Source organism: Protopterus annectens, chromosome 6.part1 (genome assembly GCF_019279795.1).
Source record: "Protopterus annectens isolate FY-2018-M chromosome 6.part1, PAN1.0, whole genome shotgun sequence".
In the NCBI taxonomy this organism is placed as follows: Eukaryota; Metazoa; Chordata; order Ceratodontiformes; family Protopteridae; genus Protopterus; species Protopterus annectens.
The window spans coordinates 316,249,360-316,265,580 of record NC_056738.1 but is presented as its reverse complement, the minus strand read 5'-3'; the positions used below and the strand labels follow the sequence as shown (position 1 = coordinate 316,265,580).

Below are 16,221 nucleotides of genomic sequence, written 5' to 3'. Positions count from 1 at the left end.
AGAAGATACCTCCGCTTCAAGGCAGGTTTTATGCATTACCAATTCTCTGCACTGCCCTGTGGCTTATCTACTGCGCCCAGGGTCTTTACAAAGTGCCTGGCACCAGTAATTGCATTTTGCAGACAAAGAAGCATACAAATCTATCCTTACTTGGACGACTGTCTCATTCAAGCAGAGAACAAGGACATTCTTCAACATCTGGCATTTGTAAGAAGGCTTCTAACATGCCTAGGGTACACAATAAACAAAAAGATCACAACTGGTACCCTCTCAAAAAATTAAATTCCTGGGTGCAAGCTTGAATAAGACTGCTCAAATGGCTTACCTTACGCCAGACAAAGGCAACTGACTATATACTTCAAACAGATGGCAAAAAAATCCAGTTATCTGCAAGACAAATTCTGCAGGCTTTGGGGTTCATGGCATCCTGCATACTACTAATTCCATATGCAAGACTGCATATGAGGAAACTTCATTGGCACCTAAAAAGTTTATGGAGTCAGCATTGTCACAGTCTGGAAACAATGATTCCTCTCATTCCCTACCTACAACAGGAGTTTCTTTGGTGGGCAGAGACATGTCACCAGAACAAGGTACTGTCATTCACTCTACCCCCTGCCACCCAAACCCTAACTACAGACGCATCAGACTATGCTTGGGGGGCCCACCTGGTGGGGAGGTGCATTCAGGGCATATGGAACCCAAAACAAATGCATCTACATATCAACTAGAAAGAGATGCTAGCCGTTCAGAATGCCCTGACAGCCTTCAAGGACTTACTTCATCCAGGACAACTACTGATAAAGACGGATAACACCACAGTTACGTGGTACATAAACAAGCAGGGGTGTACACATTCCTACCCCCTTTGCAGACTAGCCATGGCATTGTGGGACACATCCTTGACTTACCAAGTACATCTTCAAGCTCAATTCCTGCCAGGAAAACAAAATACTCTGGCAGAGGACCTAAGCAAAAATCTTATGGACTCAAGAGTGGAAACTGGATCCACAAGTCTTCAGCATGGTAACACAGAAATGGGGGAACCCAGACAGAGATCTATTTGCCTCTCCCCAAAGTTGTCAACTGGACAAGTTCTGCACAAGACTTATCACAGACAAGCATGGAAAGTGGATGCCCTATCCTTCAGTTGGAAAAACCTATCAGTCTACTCCTTTTCTCCTCTGCCTCTTCTCCCCAAGGTCTTACTAAAGGCCAGACAGGAAAAACCAAAAATGATCCTAATTGCTTCGAACTGGCCTCTCCAGCACTGGTACCCAATTCTAAGGAATATGTCTCAACTCCCTCCTTGGTACTTGCCTTAAATACCTCATCTACTGTCTCAGCAGAACAATCATATTCTGCACATTCCGCTCCAAACTTTGAACCTGGCAGCATGGCTGATCATGTAATTATTCAAACAACAGCTCTCAGTAAATCTGTTATGGATGTCATTTTGGAAACCAGAAGGCCTAGTACTAGAAAATCTTATGCTGATAAATGGAAGAGATTCTGTGCTTGGAGCCAAGCACAAGGAACGGACTCGGCAAAACCAAATATCCCTCAGATTTTACAATACTTGACTGAGATGCTTGTCAAGGGGCCTATCCTTCTTTTCAATAAAAATCCATGCCTCTGCCATCTCGGCTCATTACAGCATGGAGCCTCCTATCTTCTCTCATCCTCTGCTAAAACAGTATCTTAGAGGGGCCAAAATTTTAAGGCCTCCCAGAAGATCACCAACTCCTGCATGGAACCTCAATTTTGTGCTGGAAAAACTCACCCTGCCTCCCTTTGAACCAGCAGCTACTGCGGATATAAAGTTTTTATTTTGGAAAACAGCTTTCCTTTTGGCAATCACTTCAGCAAGAAGGGGTTTCAGAACTATAGGCTCTCATGGCTGTGGAGCCTTTTACTACATTTCACCCGGACAGGGTATCCCTCAGGACCAATCCTTCCTTTATGCCTAAGGTGGTATCCAGTGTGTCTCTTAACCAAACTATTCACCTGCCGACATTTTACACAAATCCGCAGAACAATGGGGAGCGGATTCTGCATTCATTGGACGTACACAGACAACCAAGATTCTACTTAAACAGGACCAAATCTCTAAGAAAGTCTGAGCAACTACTGATGGCATTTGCTTCAGGATCAGAGGGGAAGGCTATATCAAAGCAGACTATTTCTAAGTGGATAAGCCACTGCATTCGTTTCTGCTGCTTGCATCATGGTAAACCTGTACCCAAGGGAATCAGGTCACATTCCACCAGAGCTGCCTCTACCTCAGCAGCCTTTCTCAGAGGAGTTCCAACCAAAGACATTCTAGAAGCTGCTACTTGGAGCTCTGTTATACCTTCACAAAGCATTATCATTTGCCTCTCTCTTTTAAATCCAGGGCAGGCTTTGCCACTTCAGTTTTGCAGGGCCTTATAGCCGCTCCTAATGCTATTTAGTTCCATCCTCCCATCCATAGTTTTGGGATTCAACCCAAATGGATGACTGCAACAGTGAAACGTAAAGAACATAGTACAGTTGTGTACACTTACCATAAATGTAGATGTTAGAGTGCATTCACTGTTGCAGTCCGAGTTACCCACCCGCCATCCCCCTTTTCTATAACTTCTCTTTCCTTCACTATACTCAAGTCTTTGTGGTGTATTTGCTTTTAGATGAAGGTAAAGTTTATGGTGCTAAAAGTGCATTTTCATATATTGCTGTTTTATATATATATATATATATATATATATATATATATATATATATTTTTTTTTTTTTTTTTTTTTTTTTTTTGCTCCCCATTTGGGGGGGCACCTGACATCTGGGGCAAGAAAAACTAAATAAAATGGCGTCTGCTGCATATTTTTTACCCCTGAAGACCTGACATTATGGAAGAGGAGACCGCAACAGACGCAGGACCCAAGACTTTGTTATTCAGGCCGACTGAGGGCAATCTGCCAGCAGATTACCCAAATGCAATGACTGCAACAGTGAATACACTCGAACATCTACATTTATGGTAAGTGTACTTTCCCCTTCCTCTGGCCATATCTATTGCACCCATTGTGGGCTATAGATAATTTTACAGGCTTGATATCAAATCCTTTGGGTGAGCCTCACCTGAATCTAAAATCTCAGGTTTAACTTGTGGTCCCTCCAATTCCAGTGATGACCAGAGATCTCAATCTCAGGTTTAACTTGAGGTCCCTCCAATTCCAGTGATTGCCAGAGTTCTCAAGCTTTCTAAGAGTTTTTTGCATGCTTCTTCCTACAAAACACTTGACCAAAAATGTACTCTACACTAGTAGAAAATGTTTTCTTTTCAGGCTTCTCTTAAGGGTCTGGACTCTCTCTTCACCCCCTCAGATGCAATCATGGGGGGGGGGGGGGTTACAAGCTACATAAAGCTATCAAAAGATTGAACCAACTTTTTGTATTCTTTAACTCCAGATTGGATAAACCTGTTTCTGGGGTGATCTTGTCCATGTGGCTTTCCAATTGTATTTCCTTCGTTTATTCCACAAAGGGCATTCCTTTACTTGGTAAACCTAAAGCCCACTCTGCCCATAGCTGTTACTGCTGCTGCCCTTTTTGCTCAGGCCTCCTTAGATATTTGTGCAACAGCTACTTGGTTTAACACTTGGGCTGGATATACAGTCCAGATCCAGGCCAAACTCTGGCTCTACCATTTTGCTGAATGTTCTCTCCTGATGCCACTCTTTCTGACTGGCTGGGGACTGTATCCCACAGGTTGAGGCAGACAAAAAAAACATTTCTGGTATGAAAGTTGTGTAATTACCATAGTGCTGCATCTGTGTTGTCTTATTCCATCTGCTTTGACTATCCCTCCCTCTTGTCTATATTCCAAGCTATCATCCTGCTTGAGTGGCTCCTGGTAGTCTGTGCAGACTGGCCCAAAGCCTACCTCTGGGACCTTTTATTTTGTTCTTCTGGTCTTGTATCTTCTGGGTTTTTCCTAGTAGTCCCTTGAATACATTATGGCAAACTTGATCTGAGGAAGTTATCTGAGAGCAGTGTATTATGAGAGAGGAGACAGTGCTTCAAAGTTGATATGTCTAAGTTGCCAGCTTCGAATCCAGTAACTCCCAAGTTGAGATGACTGGAAGAAGACAACATGGACTTAGCATTATGGTAAAGTACATACATTTTGTGCTTTGTATTTGAGGATAAACTGGTGGGTTCACTGACTGTTTTCCTAGTGTGGTGCATGGTGTTATGGCATGCTGGTGAGGTATAACCCCTGACAACCTTGGAAGCCTCAGAGAAGAGAGTGTCAAGTTGAGTGAGAGGGTGAACCTATTTGTACACCTGATAAGGCGTTTCCTCTTATGAATCAACTGACAGAAATAATCTTGACTGCATAAATTCAAATGTAGTTTTAACTGGCAGTAAAAATGTTCAAGGTTTTTAATCCTACATTTTTTTGTTTCTATAGGATTGTGAGGAATGCATTCGTTTGGATCCTTCTTTCAGTAAGTAGTACCAGGATCAGTACCGTTTGTTCTCAGATAAGGTGCACATCTGTGCATTTGTCCCTTGCTGAATCATTCTTATGATTATACTCGCACATCTTCAACTTTGATGTTTGCATTATTTGTCTTTCAAACCTTACTACATTTAGTCTATAATCACCTTAATAAAGCATTTAGTTTTTTTTAGTACATGACCAAACATCTTATAGTCAGAATTTTACTTGCTAAATTGCAGATTTACTGGAAATTGGAAGGGCCTTTTCTTTGAAACTTATCAGGTTCCACAGTGGGCCTACTTTTTTGTGGGATTACCTGAATTCATTACTTAAAAAAAAAAAAAAAAAAAACACGGTTATAAAGTAGCTAGAACCTGCTGCAGTTCTATCCATTCATTCTGAAGTTTGTAATACTTTTTGCCAGGTACTTAACTACATTTTTGCTACTATTACATGTTTTTCTAGACATATTTTATGATATTTTTTCACTGATTTGAAGTGTCAGAGGAGTTTTTCAGACGCGAGTCTAAATATAGTTGCAGATAGGTGATCTAGGTGTGGCATGTACGTATGTTACTTGAATAAAAGAGTTGATGGTAGAAGTGTAAATCAGAACACCAATTACATGATTAAACTGCAGCACAACTGTTCATTACTCAGAAATGTGAATGGTTAGTAGTAAATTCAGAGCCAAAAAGTTAAATCTGAATCTGTTAGTGGTGAAGGAATTTCTTTGCAGGGGAAGAGATGCCTTCTACATTGTTCTGTATTGGGAATGGTCAGAAACTGCATTCTGTGAATTAGTCGTTATTAAAACACAGATGAACATAACTTTTATGTGTTTAACATAAGTGTTTCTTTGCTGTGCTTTGTTTTGCAAAACTGACATGTACACATGCCAGAGAGCTTACTGGTTCCAGGAAGAAAAATTGACAAGATAAATGTGCTTTATTGTGAAAAAATTAGGCACACTATCACTGTCAGAAGAGTCAGAGAAAGCACATTATCTGCAGATGCAGGTCTTACTTCCAATTTTTTCATCCATAGCCCACTTTTCCCTGAAAGTTCAGATGATCCTCCATGTGTCCAAGTGGCTGTCGAGCTGTTGACATCTCTTCTCTTGATGGAGGTTGTGTGACTGGGATGCACAGTAACAGTCTTATCTGATGATAGTGTTAAAGGAGTACTGTTTCAGGGCAAGTGAGATCCCCTACCAATTTTGTGCTTTGCCCTTTTGGATTGTTGACTGCTCCCAGACAGTCTTCAAAATGCATGGATCTAGTAAATTGCTTTTTGCATAACCAAGGGCATGCAGATTTATTCCTGTTTGAATGACTGCTTCATTCAGGTAAACACTGTGGGGGAACTTAAATCCTCCCTGCAACTGGCCATGGCATGCCTGTCAGACCTAGGGTTCTTTCTCAAGGTTAGTTTTCTTACAGGCTGTGCTGAATTCCAACAGGTAAATGGCCTTCTTCCCACAGGGGAAGATTCTTTTCTTGACACTACTTCAAGAAATTGATTAAGGAGAAATCAGTTGTGGTCAGGGAGTGCTTGAGAGCACTGGGATACATAGTCTCCTGCATCTTAATGACACCTTTAGCAAAACTACACATAAGGAAAATATATTTTGTTGTATCAAAGAACTGCTGTGGTGGATAAAGTCATACAAACAAAACAAAGGGAGTCCCCTTCATCGTATAGGTAGGGCCACCAACATGTATGCTTCATACCTGGCTTGGGGCATCCACACAGACATGAGATTGCAAGGCAGGTGGAACAGCTTGTTCATAAAAAATAAGTAAATAAAATAAATCTGAATTAAGTAATGGCAGTCAGACAAAAGATGACACCAGGCACTCTGAAAGCAGACTCACCACAGTGATGTGATATCAACAAACTGGTACACCGGCCTGCCCCATATGCCAAATGGCCATGCATCTTTGGAAGAGTGTACAGGAGGTGGGACTAAAGCTTCTGGCTTAGTACTTCTCTGGCAGGCAACAACATAGCAAACCACCTAAACAGTTCAGTTATGGACAAATGGATGTTGAAGTCTTATCTTCAGAAAACTCATGGACAAGTGGGGTGTGCCAAATGCAGACCTTTTTGCTTCAAAACAACAGGTGAGCAAGTTTTGCTCAATGGCCCCAAACTCCAGAGTCTGCAGGACAGAGGCATTTTCCTTTTCACGGACAAGTTTGTTGCTCGACACTTTCTTCCCCATACTCTTCATCCCTAGGCTACTTATGAAAATCCGGGAGGATGGGCCCAGGATCATCCTAGTAGCACCATTCTAGCCCTGGTGGCAGTGGCTACCCATATTCCACAGTATGACCAAGGAAAAAACATGGTTGCTTCCATTTGAGGTGGAACCCCTATCGCAGAACAAAGGGACCACTGTACACCTCAACTTCATCACACTGAAGCTGACAGGGTGGATGTGATTCTCATTTCCTACAGCCAGCCCTTTAATCAAGGACATCTCACTTATTCCAAAAGACCAGGAGACCCAGCAGCAGGAAAGGAAGTTAAGTATCTCAGAATGGAGAATTTCCCTCACTGTTTCCAGTCTAAGGGGCAGCGAGTTTTACAAGCAAATGTCCTAGTTCTTACAGTGGCACAGCGGATAGTGTTGTTGCCTCACAAGAAGTTCCCTGGTTTTATTCTTGGTAGGGTGCCTTCTGTGTGGAGTCTGCATGTTCTCTCTGTATTTGCATGGGTTTCCTGAGGGTGCTTTGGCCATAGGCGTGAGTGGATGGTGTGGAAGAACTGCTGTGGCAGGGCTAGCCATCCAGTGGTGTAAACCTTGGCTGTAGATGATTGTTACCATTGAAGTTGACACCTCGACCCCATGTGTGCAAAAATAGTAAAAAAAAAAAAAAAAGGTGATGGATGGATGAGTCATTCTCTCATCAGCCAGAAGGATTTCTGAGCTTCAAACACTCGTTCGTGTATAGAACCTTTCTCATGTTTCACAAGGATGGTCTCCTTGAGAACCCAATCCCTCCTTTATGCCGTAAGTAATCACAGAATTCTCTTTAAACCAGGAAATCCACCTGCCTGTCTTCTTTCCTAATCCACAGAACAGAGGGGAAAAGAGTCCTTCAGTCCCTCGATGTACAGAAGCAACTCTTATTTTAGTTGCACAAATCTAAGCTTCAGGAGATCTGACCAGTTTGCAACCTTTGCAAGTAACAAACAAGGGAGGGCTGTCAGTAAACTATTTTTAAATGGATGTCAAATTGTATTGCCTTTTGTTACAAGCACCATAGCAAGGGAATGTCTGGGCACATCAGAACAGATTCTTCCAGAATTACTGAAGCTACTGCTGTTTTGATGTTCATCGTGCATACAGCTGCAGTCATAACAGATGGGTTATCCTGCCGTCAGGCGGGTCCTCGGTCGGCCGAATTCCAAAGTCTAGGTCCGGCGTCGGTTGTCGTCGCTTCTTCCCCGACGTCAGTGCGGCAGGGGTATAAAAGAACCAGCCGACGCCATCTTCTTCAGTCTTTCTTGCCACGCAGTGCCCGAAGCAGAAGCAGTTTGCAAGTGCCAGTCGGCCAGCTCCTGAGATTTACGAAAATATTTCAGCCGAAGTCTTCTTGAAAGCTAAGTACCCCGTTGGGGAAACTTTTCTTGCCTCAGACCGATGTCAGACAAAAAGTTAATAATTGCATTTCATGTGGGAAGCAAGTACCGCATGAGGATTTCCATTCTTTCTGTATTCCTTGCTTAGGCCCAGACCACAACGTCTCGGCCTGCCGTTTTTGTGCTAGATTCAACAAACGCACTATTAAGTGTCGGGCGGAGTTCGCCTAACACTATTTTGGTAAAAAATTTAATTACATTATGTCGTCAGATACTCCGACTCCAGTTTTGAGTAAAAGACGCAAAGATAAGGACCGACATACGAGGTCCGCGACTTCTACCGACACCACGCTAAAGCCGACTACCGGTGCTCCGGTTCTCAGTGAGGCGCCTACGCAGCCCCTGAGTACCGATGACTCTTCATTACCAGTGTCTTCTGTGCCCGAGGTCGCAGGCTCCTCGGCCCCCATTCCGACTACAGATACCGATGCCACTCTTGGCGGGGAAACTCAGAGTTTAGACAGGCCTGCCACTTCTCAAGGTGTCTTCAGGCCTTCCTCCTTTTCCATTAAGGCTTTCACAAAATCTAAAGCAGCCATGAAAACTAAAAAAACAAGGTCCACAGACCCCCTCTCAAGGCCCCATGCCAAAAAACAGATTCTCCAAATGGCTGAGAATTTGATTACTCTTATCAGGGGTTCTCACCCCCCCTCGGACAAAAGGCGCAGATTGGAGGAAGACTACCCTTCCTCAGATCAAGCCTCTATTACCTCAGAACATTGAGGACCAGGAATATTCATATTCCCCTTTTGAAGACTCTGATGCTGAGGAGTCCATTCCCTCCCCCCCCCCCCCCGAGGACTATTCTTTTGGGGAAACCCTACATACCTTGAGGGAACACTTTCACTGGGAAGGCCAAGATTACTCAGATTCCAAGAAAAGGCTCAGGGATTTTCTCTTGCTTCCCCAGCACAGGCCTCTGGCTATCCCTCCTGTTTTGGATATATTAGATGTTGTGTACACAGAAGCCAGCCTCAACCCAGATTCTTTACCTCCAGCTCCTGTTAAACCTGACCGGTATTACCGGGTTCCTGATTCACTCCAGTTCCTATACAAAAGCCATGCTGCTGACCCAGAAACTATTTCACAGGGTCCCAAGGGAATTAAGGCCTCTACTGCTAAAAACCCATTACCTTCAGAGAGATTCCAGAGCTTTAGAAAGGTGGGGGGAAAAGGTGTACACCTCGGCCACTTTAACCATGAGGGCATTAAACGGTCAGTTCCATATGTTAAAGTAGCAACAGTTTTTGTTATCTCAGTTGAAACGCAAAATGACACAACCTGAGCAACCAGATTTAAAGGAGTTGCAGGATTTGTTGCATAGTGCAGAGCAAGTGGGTAAACATACCTTGCAGTGTGGTTTTGATGCTTTAGAGGCCTCCTGTAGAGCTGCTGTTACAGGGTCTGTCATACATAGACATGCTTGGCTCAAAGAGCAAACCTTACCAGATCATGTCAAAGCTAAATTACTAGATGCACCTCTTCAAAAAGATGTATTGTTTGGTGTTAAAGCTGAGGAGGTACTAAAGAAAATGGAGGAAAAGGCAAGATCAATGCAAACAGTGAAAGATTTCCTACAGGTAAAACCTCCATGTTTCAGCAGAAACTGGCCTTCAAAAAATTGGTCCTTTCCAGCCACGGACAGACCTCAAAGAGGCAGATACAGATGCCCGAGGGGGTGTAGAGGGCAATCTCGAGGATCATTCAGAGCCAGACAATGGCAAGCACCTACACCAAGAGGTGGAGAAGATAGATCACAGTCATTCAGAAAGCAGACACAATGACTTTCCCCTTTGCATGCCAAGCAAAGCTTTAATGGCAGCACCTTTAGGCGGAAAACTGGCATTATTTTCAAAAAATTGGCATATTGTCACAAAAGACAAATGGATCCTGGACATTATAGACAGAGGCTACAGATTCCACTTTCACACCCTTCCAAAAATGAGAGGCATGCCAAACCTGCCACAAAATCAAAGGGCAGAGGCACAAAAACAAATTTCAGCTCTCATGGACATGAAAGCTATTCAAGAGGTACCTGCAAAAGAACAGGTTCAAGGTTTTTATTCCAGACTATTCCTGGTACCAAGGAAGGACAAAGATTGGAGACCTATTTTAGACCTATCCATCCTAAACACATATTTACTTGTACCAAAATTCAAGATGCTCACATTACAGCAGCTTCTTCCCATGCTGGGCAAGGAGTCTTGGCTGGTAACATTGGCCCTCAAGGAGGCATACCTGCATGTCCCTATCAGACAAGATTGCATAAGATACCTCAAATTTCTTGCAGGTTCAACCCATTATCAATTCTCTGCATTGCCCTTTGGCTTATCTACTGCGCCCAGAGTGTTTACGAAATGCCTGGCATCAGTAATTGCCTTCTGCAGACTTCAAGGGATACAAATATACCCATATCTGGACGACTGCCTGATCCAAGCGGACAGCAAGCACATACTTCTGAAACACCTGGCGTTTGTAATAAAACTGTTGAACATTCTGGGATACACAGTCAACAAAAAGAAATCAAAACTAATACCCTCTCAAACAATAATTTTCCTGGGTGCCAGCTTGAATACAAACACCCAGATGGCCTACCTCACACCACAGAAGCAAGGGCAACTATCTCAATACTTCAGCAAAATGGCAACCTTCACCAGGCTGACTGCAAGGAAAGTCCTGCAGGCTCTGGGATTCATGGCATCTTGCATCCTGCTGATCCCATGTGCAAAGCTGCATATGAGGAAACTTCAATGGTACCTAAAAAACTTATGGTCTCAACACAGCCACAGTTTGGAAACAAGTATACCACTCATTCCATGTCTTCAAAAGGAATTTCTGTGGTGGGCTCAAGCATGCCAAAGAAACATAGGTCTCCCCTTCTGCATGCCTCAAGCAAATCAAATCATCACAACAGACGCCTCGGACTACGCCTGGGGGACGCACATGACAGATCAGTGCATTCAGGGAAAATGGTCCCAAAAAGAGAAGCACCTACACATCAAAAGGAAATGCTAGCAGTACAAAATGCTATTATGGCCTTCAAAGACCTACTGCATCCAGGCCAGCTATTGATAAGGACAGACAACACCACAGTGATGTGTTACATAAACAAACAGGGAGGAACTCATTCATACCCCCTGTGCAGACTAGCCATGTCCCTTTGGAACACGGCTCTGGAATTGCAAATCCAACTTCAAGCACAATTCCTGCCAGGGAAGGAAAACACACTGGCAGACAGCCTAAGTAGAAATATGACAGATCCACACGAATGGAAGCTGCATCCTCAAGTTTTCGCAAAGATAACTCGGGCATAGGGACAGCCAGACATAGATCTCTTTGCTACCCACAGAAATTACCAACTGAAAAAATTTTGCTCAAGGACCTATCATCCACATGCCTGGAAAGTGGACGCACTTTCTTTCAATTGGACAACATTGACAGTCTATGCCTTTCCACCTCTTCCTCTGCTGCCCAAAGTTCTATTAAAAGCCAGAGCAGAGAGGCCAAACATGATTCTCATTGCTCCAGACTGGCCAAGACAACACTGGTATTCACTCCTGAAGAGCCTGACGCATTCCCCACCATGGATCCTGCCTCTAGTGCCTCTTCTGTTGTCCCAGCACAACTTCAAAACTCATCACAGTCAGCTGAAAACCCTCAATCTAGCCGCATGGAGAATCCCTTGATTTCCCAACAGACCCTCCTCTCCAAGGAGGTGCAGGATGTCATCTTGGAGGCCAGAAGACCTTCTACTAGAAAAGCCTACTCCGCAAAACGGAAACGGTTTTGTGCCTGGAATCAGAAAAAGGGCCAGAATCCTTGGGTAATAAATTTACCTCAAATATTACAGTACCTAGCTGAGATGTTAAACAGTGGACTTTCCTTCTCCCCCATCAAGATCCATGCTTCAGCCATTTCTGCACAATACAACACAGATCCTCCTTTATTCTCGCATCCTGTCTTAAGACAGTTCCTCAGAGGGGCTAAGAATATAAAACCCCCAAGGAAACCACCAGTACCTGCTTGGGACCTCAACTTCATTTTGGAAAAACTGACCCTGCCTCCATTTGAGCCAGCTGCTTCAACAGAACTGCAATATTTGTCATGGAAAACAGCCTTCCTTCTGGCCATCACCTCAGCACGCAGGGTTTCGGAACTACAGGCCCTCGTGGCTGTGCAACCTTTCATCATTTTCCATCAGGACAGAGTTTCTTTACGAACCCAACCCTTTCTTTATGCCAAAGGTAGTATCCAGTGTAGCCTTGAATCAGACTATCCACTTACCTACCTTTTATCCTAACCCACAAAACAAAGGGGAAAGACTACTACATTCCTTGGACACTCACAGACAACTTATTATTTGGACAGGACAAAGCCATTCAGAAAATCTGAGGAACTCTTTGTGTCCTATGCTACAGGTGCTCAAGGAAAGGCTATCTCCAAACAGACAATATCAAAATGGATAGCCCACTGCATACACTTTTGTTACTCATTTCATGGAAAAACTGTGCCATCAGATCTCACTCCACAAGGGCCACAGCTACCTCTGCAGCTTTCCTCAGGGGGGGTTCCTACCAAGGACATTTTGGAAGCGGCCACTTGGAGTTCTGTGCACACTTTCTCCAAGCACTATCACCTTCCACTTTACCCTAAATCTAGAGTGGGCTTTGCCACAGCAGTATTGCAGGGCATCCTTGCTCGTCCTAGTTCCACTTAGTGCCTGCCACCCCTTTTTAGCTTTGGGATTCTACCCATCTGTTATGACTGCAGCTGTATGCACGATGAACATAGTACAGTTTTGTACCTACCATAAATGTAGATGTTAGAGTGCTTATACAGCTGCAGTCCAGGTTTCCCTCCCTCCATCCCCTCTTGGGACAGGCCTTATGACAAACACCTTCTCATACAACCTGATTGGGGTATTCTTTTATAGTGTATTTGCTTGCAAACTACTGTTTTTTGATTATTTTACATTGCATTATTACATAAGTTTATGTTTTGCCTTCCTTCTGGGGGCACCTGACATCTGGGGCAAGAAAAACTGAAGAAGATGGCGTCGGCTGGTTCTTTTATACTCCTACTGCACTGACATCAGGGAAGAAGCGACGACAACGGACGCCAGACCTAGACTTTGGAATTCGGCCGACCGAGGACCCGCCTGACGGCAGGATAACCCAACTGTTATGACTGCAGCTGTATAAGCACTCGAACATCTACATTTATGGTAGGTACAAAACTGTACTTTCAGGGGAGTGTCCACCCACTCTTTTCTGGAGGCATCCAGCTTGGACCTCTGTGCGTACTTTCTCCAAACACTGCAGTCTTTTCTTGGCCTCTGGGGTTAGAGATGGCCTCACCTCAGCAGCCTTTTGACAACCTCCCTGGTTAGTTTTATGAACCCTCCCAAGTCGTCTTGCAGCAATGAAGCATGATTAACATAGTACAGCTGTTTATACTTAACATAAATGTAGATGTTAGAATGTATTCACTGTTGCTGTAACCTTTCCTTCCCATCATGTCCTCTTTATCTTTCTATGGGCTGTAATGGGTTCTTTTTCCGTCTTAGGACCACTCCCATACTCCAAGCTGATTCCATGCAGGTCCCTTTGATCTCTCCCTACTGGGGACTCTATGGGCAAGTTGTGTTCCCTTCTTGGGGCATGAACACCCTTTATCCACTGACAGCTTGATGTCAAGGAGGGGAATGCATTTCTGATGTTTGGGCCAGTGAATGGCTTCCAAGGCAGGAAATCCCAGATGTTCTTACTGCAACAGTAAAACAGTGCAACATCTACATGTATGGTATACACAACTTGAAAACTACAGTGGAAATTCCACACCAGGGTGCACTGAACATTGTGTCCCACTTCATGGTACTGTAGAGGTTACAGGGTAATCTGCCCAAGGTACCCCTAGTTTCTTTAAGACAAACTACGTACTCCTAAGTGATACATTGGCAAGCTTTAAATCCCCACCAAACTCTTTTAACGCCACTGAATATGCAGAAATGTGCACCACCACACTATACCAGCATGTAAGCAGCAGCATAGATGAAACTGGTACCCCACAGAAACAAGTGCAGGGCATACACCAGAAACAAGCCCACATGGTAAAACCCGTAATATCAACAAGCTTTATAACAAAAAGGGAAATAATGTTGACCAGAAGTAAAGAGTAATTCACAGAATGTTAGAGCCCGTCTCACTGAAATGAACAACTCAGGACCTTAAGTCCACCAAAGTCAAGTATGAGGCTTAAGTATCTACCCAAGACAGTCGCAAGGTATTTATGTTCATATTCTCAGAAGCACAACGCGGCAGTGAGCTGAAATGATTGTGAACAACGTTAGTTACCTACATTGAAGCTGAAGATATACTAATTTACTTGGCTGATCAACTTAGCTGTAGCTTTTACCCTTTTCTCCCTCTCGTCTTGTCCTCAAGGTACAGAAACTGGCTTGCCTCCAGCTATCACAAAAGACTAAGTTCTAAAGGTGCTATCAAAAGCTAAAAATACTGCATCGATGGGTACTGATAATATCTGTGGATTCAACTTAAATGGTATGAAGCATGACTTGGCCTCATCCCTACCACTGTTCAGTCTCAGCCTCCGTACAGTGTTTGTTTTTTTTTTTTTTTTTTTTTTTTTTTTTTTTTTTTTTTTTTAATCAAGCCAATGGAGAACCGCTACAATCATTCCCCTACATAAGGGGTGGACCTTCCACAGACCTTGGCAATTACAGACCCATAAATCTGGCCAGACTCATATGCAAAGCCATGGAAAGACTTTAGCAGGGAACTCGTCAATCAGGACATTGGGAACCTTTAAACACTGGACCCATCTCAGTTGGGTTCATCAAGGGCAGGTCATGCTTACTCACTCTGGTGGATTTTTTTTAACAAGGCCTCCAAAGTAATGGATGAAGGCAAAACAGTACACACTGCTTTAACCTGACCTGGCAAGAACTTTTGACACAGTTCTCACTCTGGTATAGTAGAAAGTTAAATTAACTGGGAATAAACCGCTATGTCATCTGCTGGATTGCCAACTGGCTCAACATATAGGACATAGGAAGTCAAAATAGGGGACGTTGCTTCCACAAAGAGACCAGTCATCAGTGGAACCCCCCCCCCCCCATGTTCTCTGCTGAGCCAGGAGCATCTAAATTTATGGTAAGTGTACACAACTGTACTTTTGTATACTTGCCCGATTTACGAGTTAGCCGGAGGCGAACTCCCCATATGTGATGAATATTGCAGCATATAGAAGAAAAGGACATCTATATTTATGGTTAGATTTACACAACTTAAGATGCCACATGAGAATTCTTCAGTGGATGTTAGTGACACAGTGGTTGAATCTTTATCATATGTTAACAAAATTAAGAATCACTTTGGCATGCAAAAGATGCTTTTGTTGGTGGATTCGATCAGATAAATTTCTACAAGGATATCTTTCATCCTCCCTCAGCCCAAAGCTGTAGTGAATACAGACACTTAACAGACTGGGTGAGTGTGGGTCACTTCTTGGGGAAAACGGTCGACGGCACTTGGTCCCCCAAGAGGCCTACACACATCAATGTTCTGGAAATGAGAGCAGTGCTTTTAGTGCTGCAGGCATTCCAAGACACTCTCTCTCCCTTTCCGGACAGTTGTGATCCAGACAGGCATGTCAGTAGCTGGGTACATAAACAAGGTGGAACCAAGTCTTATCCCTTGTGTTGACAAGCCCTCATTGTGGCAGTGGGTGATTTCCTGCAACCATTTTTTGGTAGCAATGCACATTCTAGGGAAGTCCAGCGTGATAGCAGACAAACTGAGCAGGTCCATTCTGCTGCCTCATGAGTGGTCTTTCAACAGGACAATAGCAGATATAATTTTCCGTCAATGGGACCAACCTTGCTGCGATCTGTTTGCATCTGCAGTAAACCATTGCAGCAGCTTCTTTGCCCTAATCCCCTCCACCTGGGGGAATCACCAAGGGATGCTCTACTCAACAATTGCCCCCCCCCTCCCCCAGTCTGCTCTATGCCTATCCTGAAACTCCCTTAATTCCCAAATTCCTAGGGAAAGCTGCTTGGTTGA

The 16,221-nt window shown here is 43.8% G+C and overlaps 1 protein-coding gene across 1 annotated transcript in view; it reads left to right on the top strand.

Annotated features, from left to right (window-relative positions):
* STIP1 (stress induced phosphoprotein 1) overlaps positions 1 to 16,221 on the top strand; it is a 1,768,405-nt gene that overhangs the window by 1,307,810 nt on the left and 444,374 nt on the right. Inside the window, exon 10 of the mRNA XM_044075368.1 lies at positions 4,454 to 4,490. Within this exon, the coding sequence (XP_043931303.1) occupies positions 4,454 to 4,490 (37 nt within the window). The remainder of the gene's footprint in view (positions 1 to 4,453; positions 4,491 to 16,221) is intronic.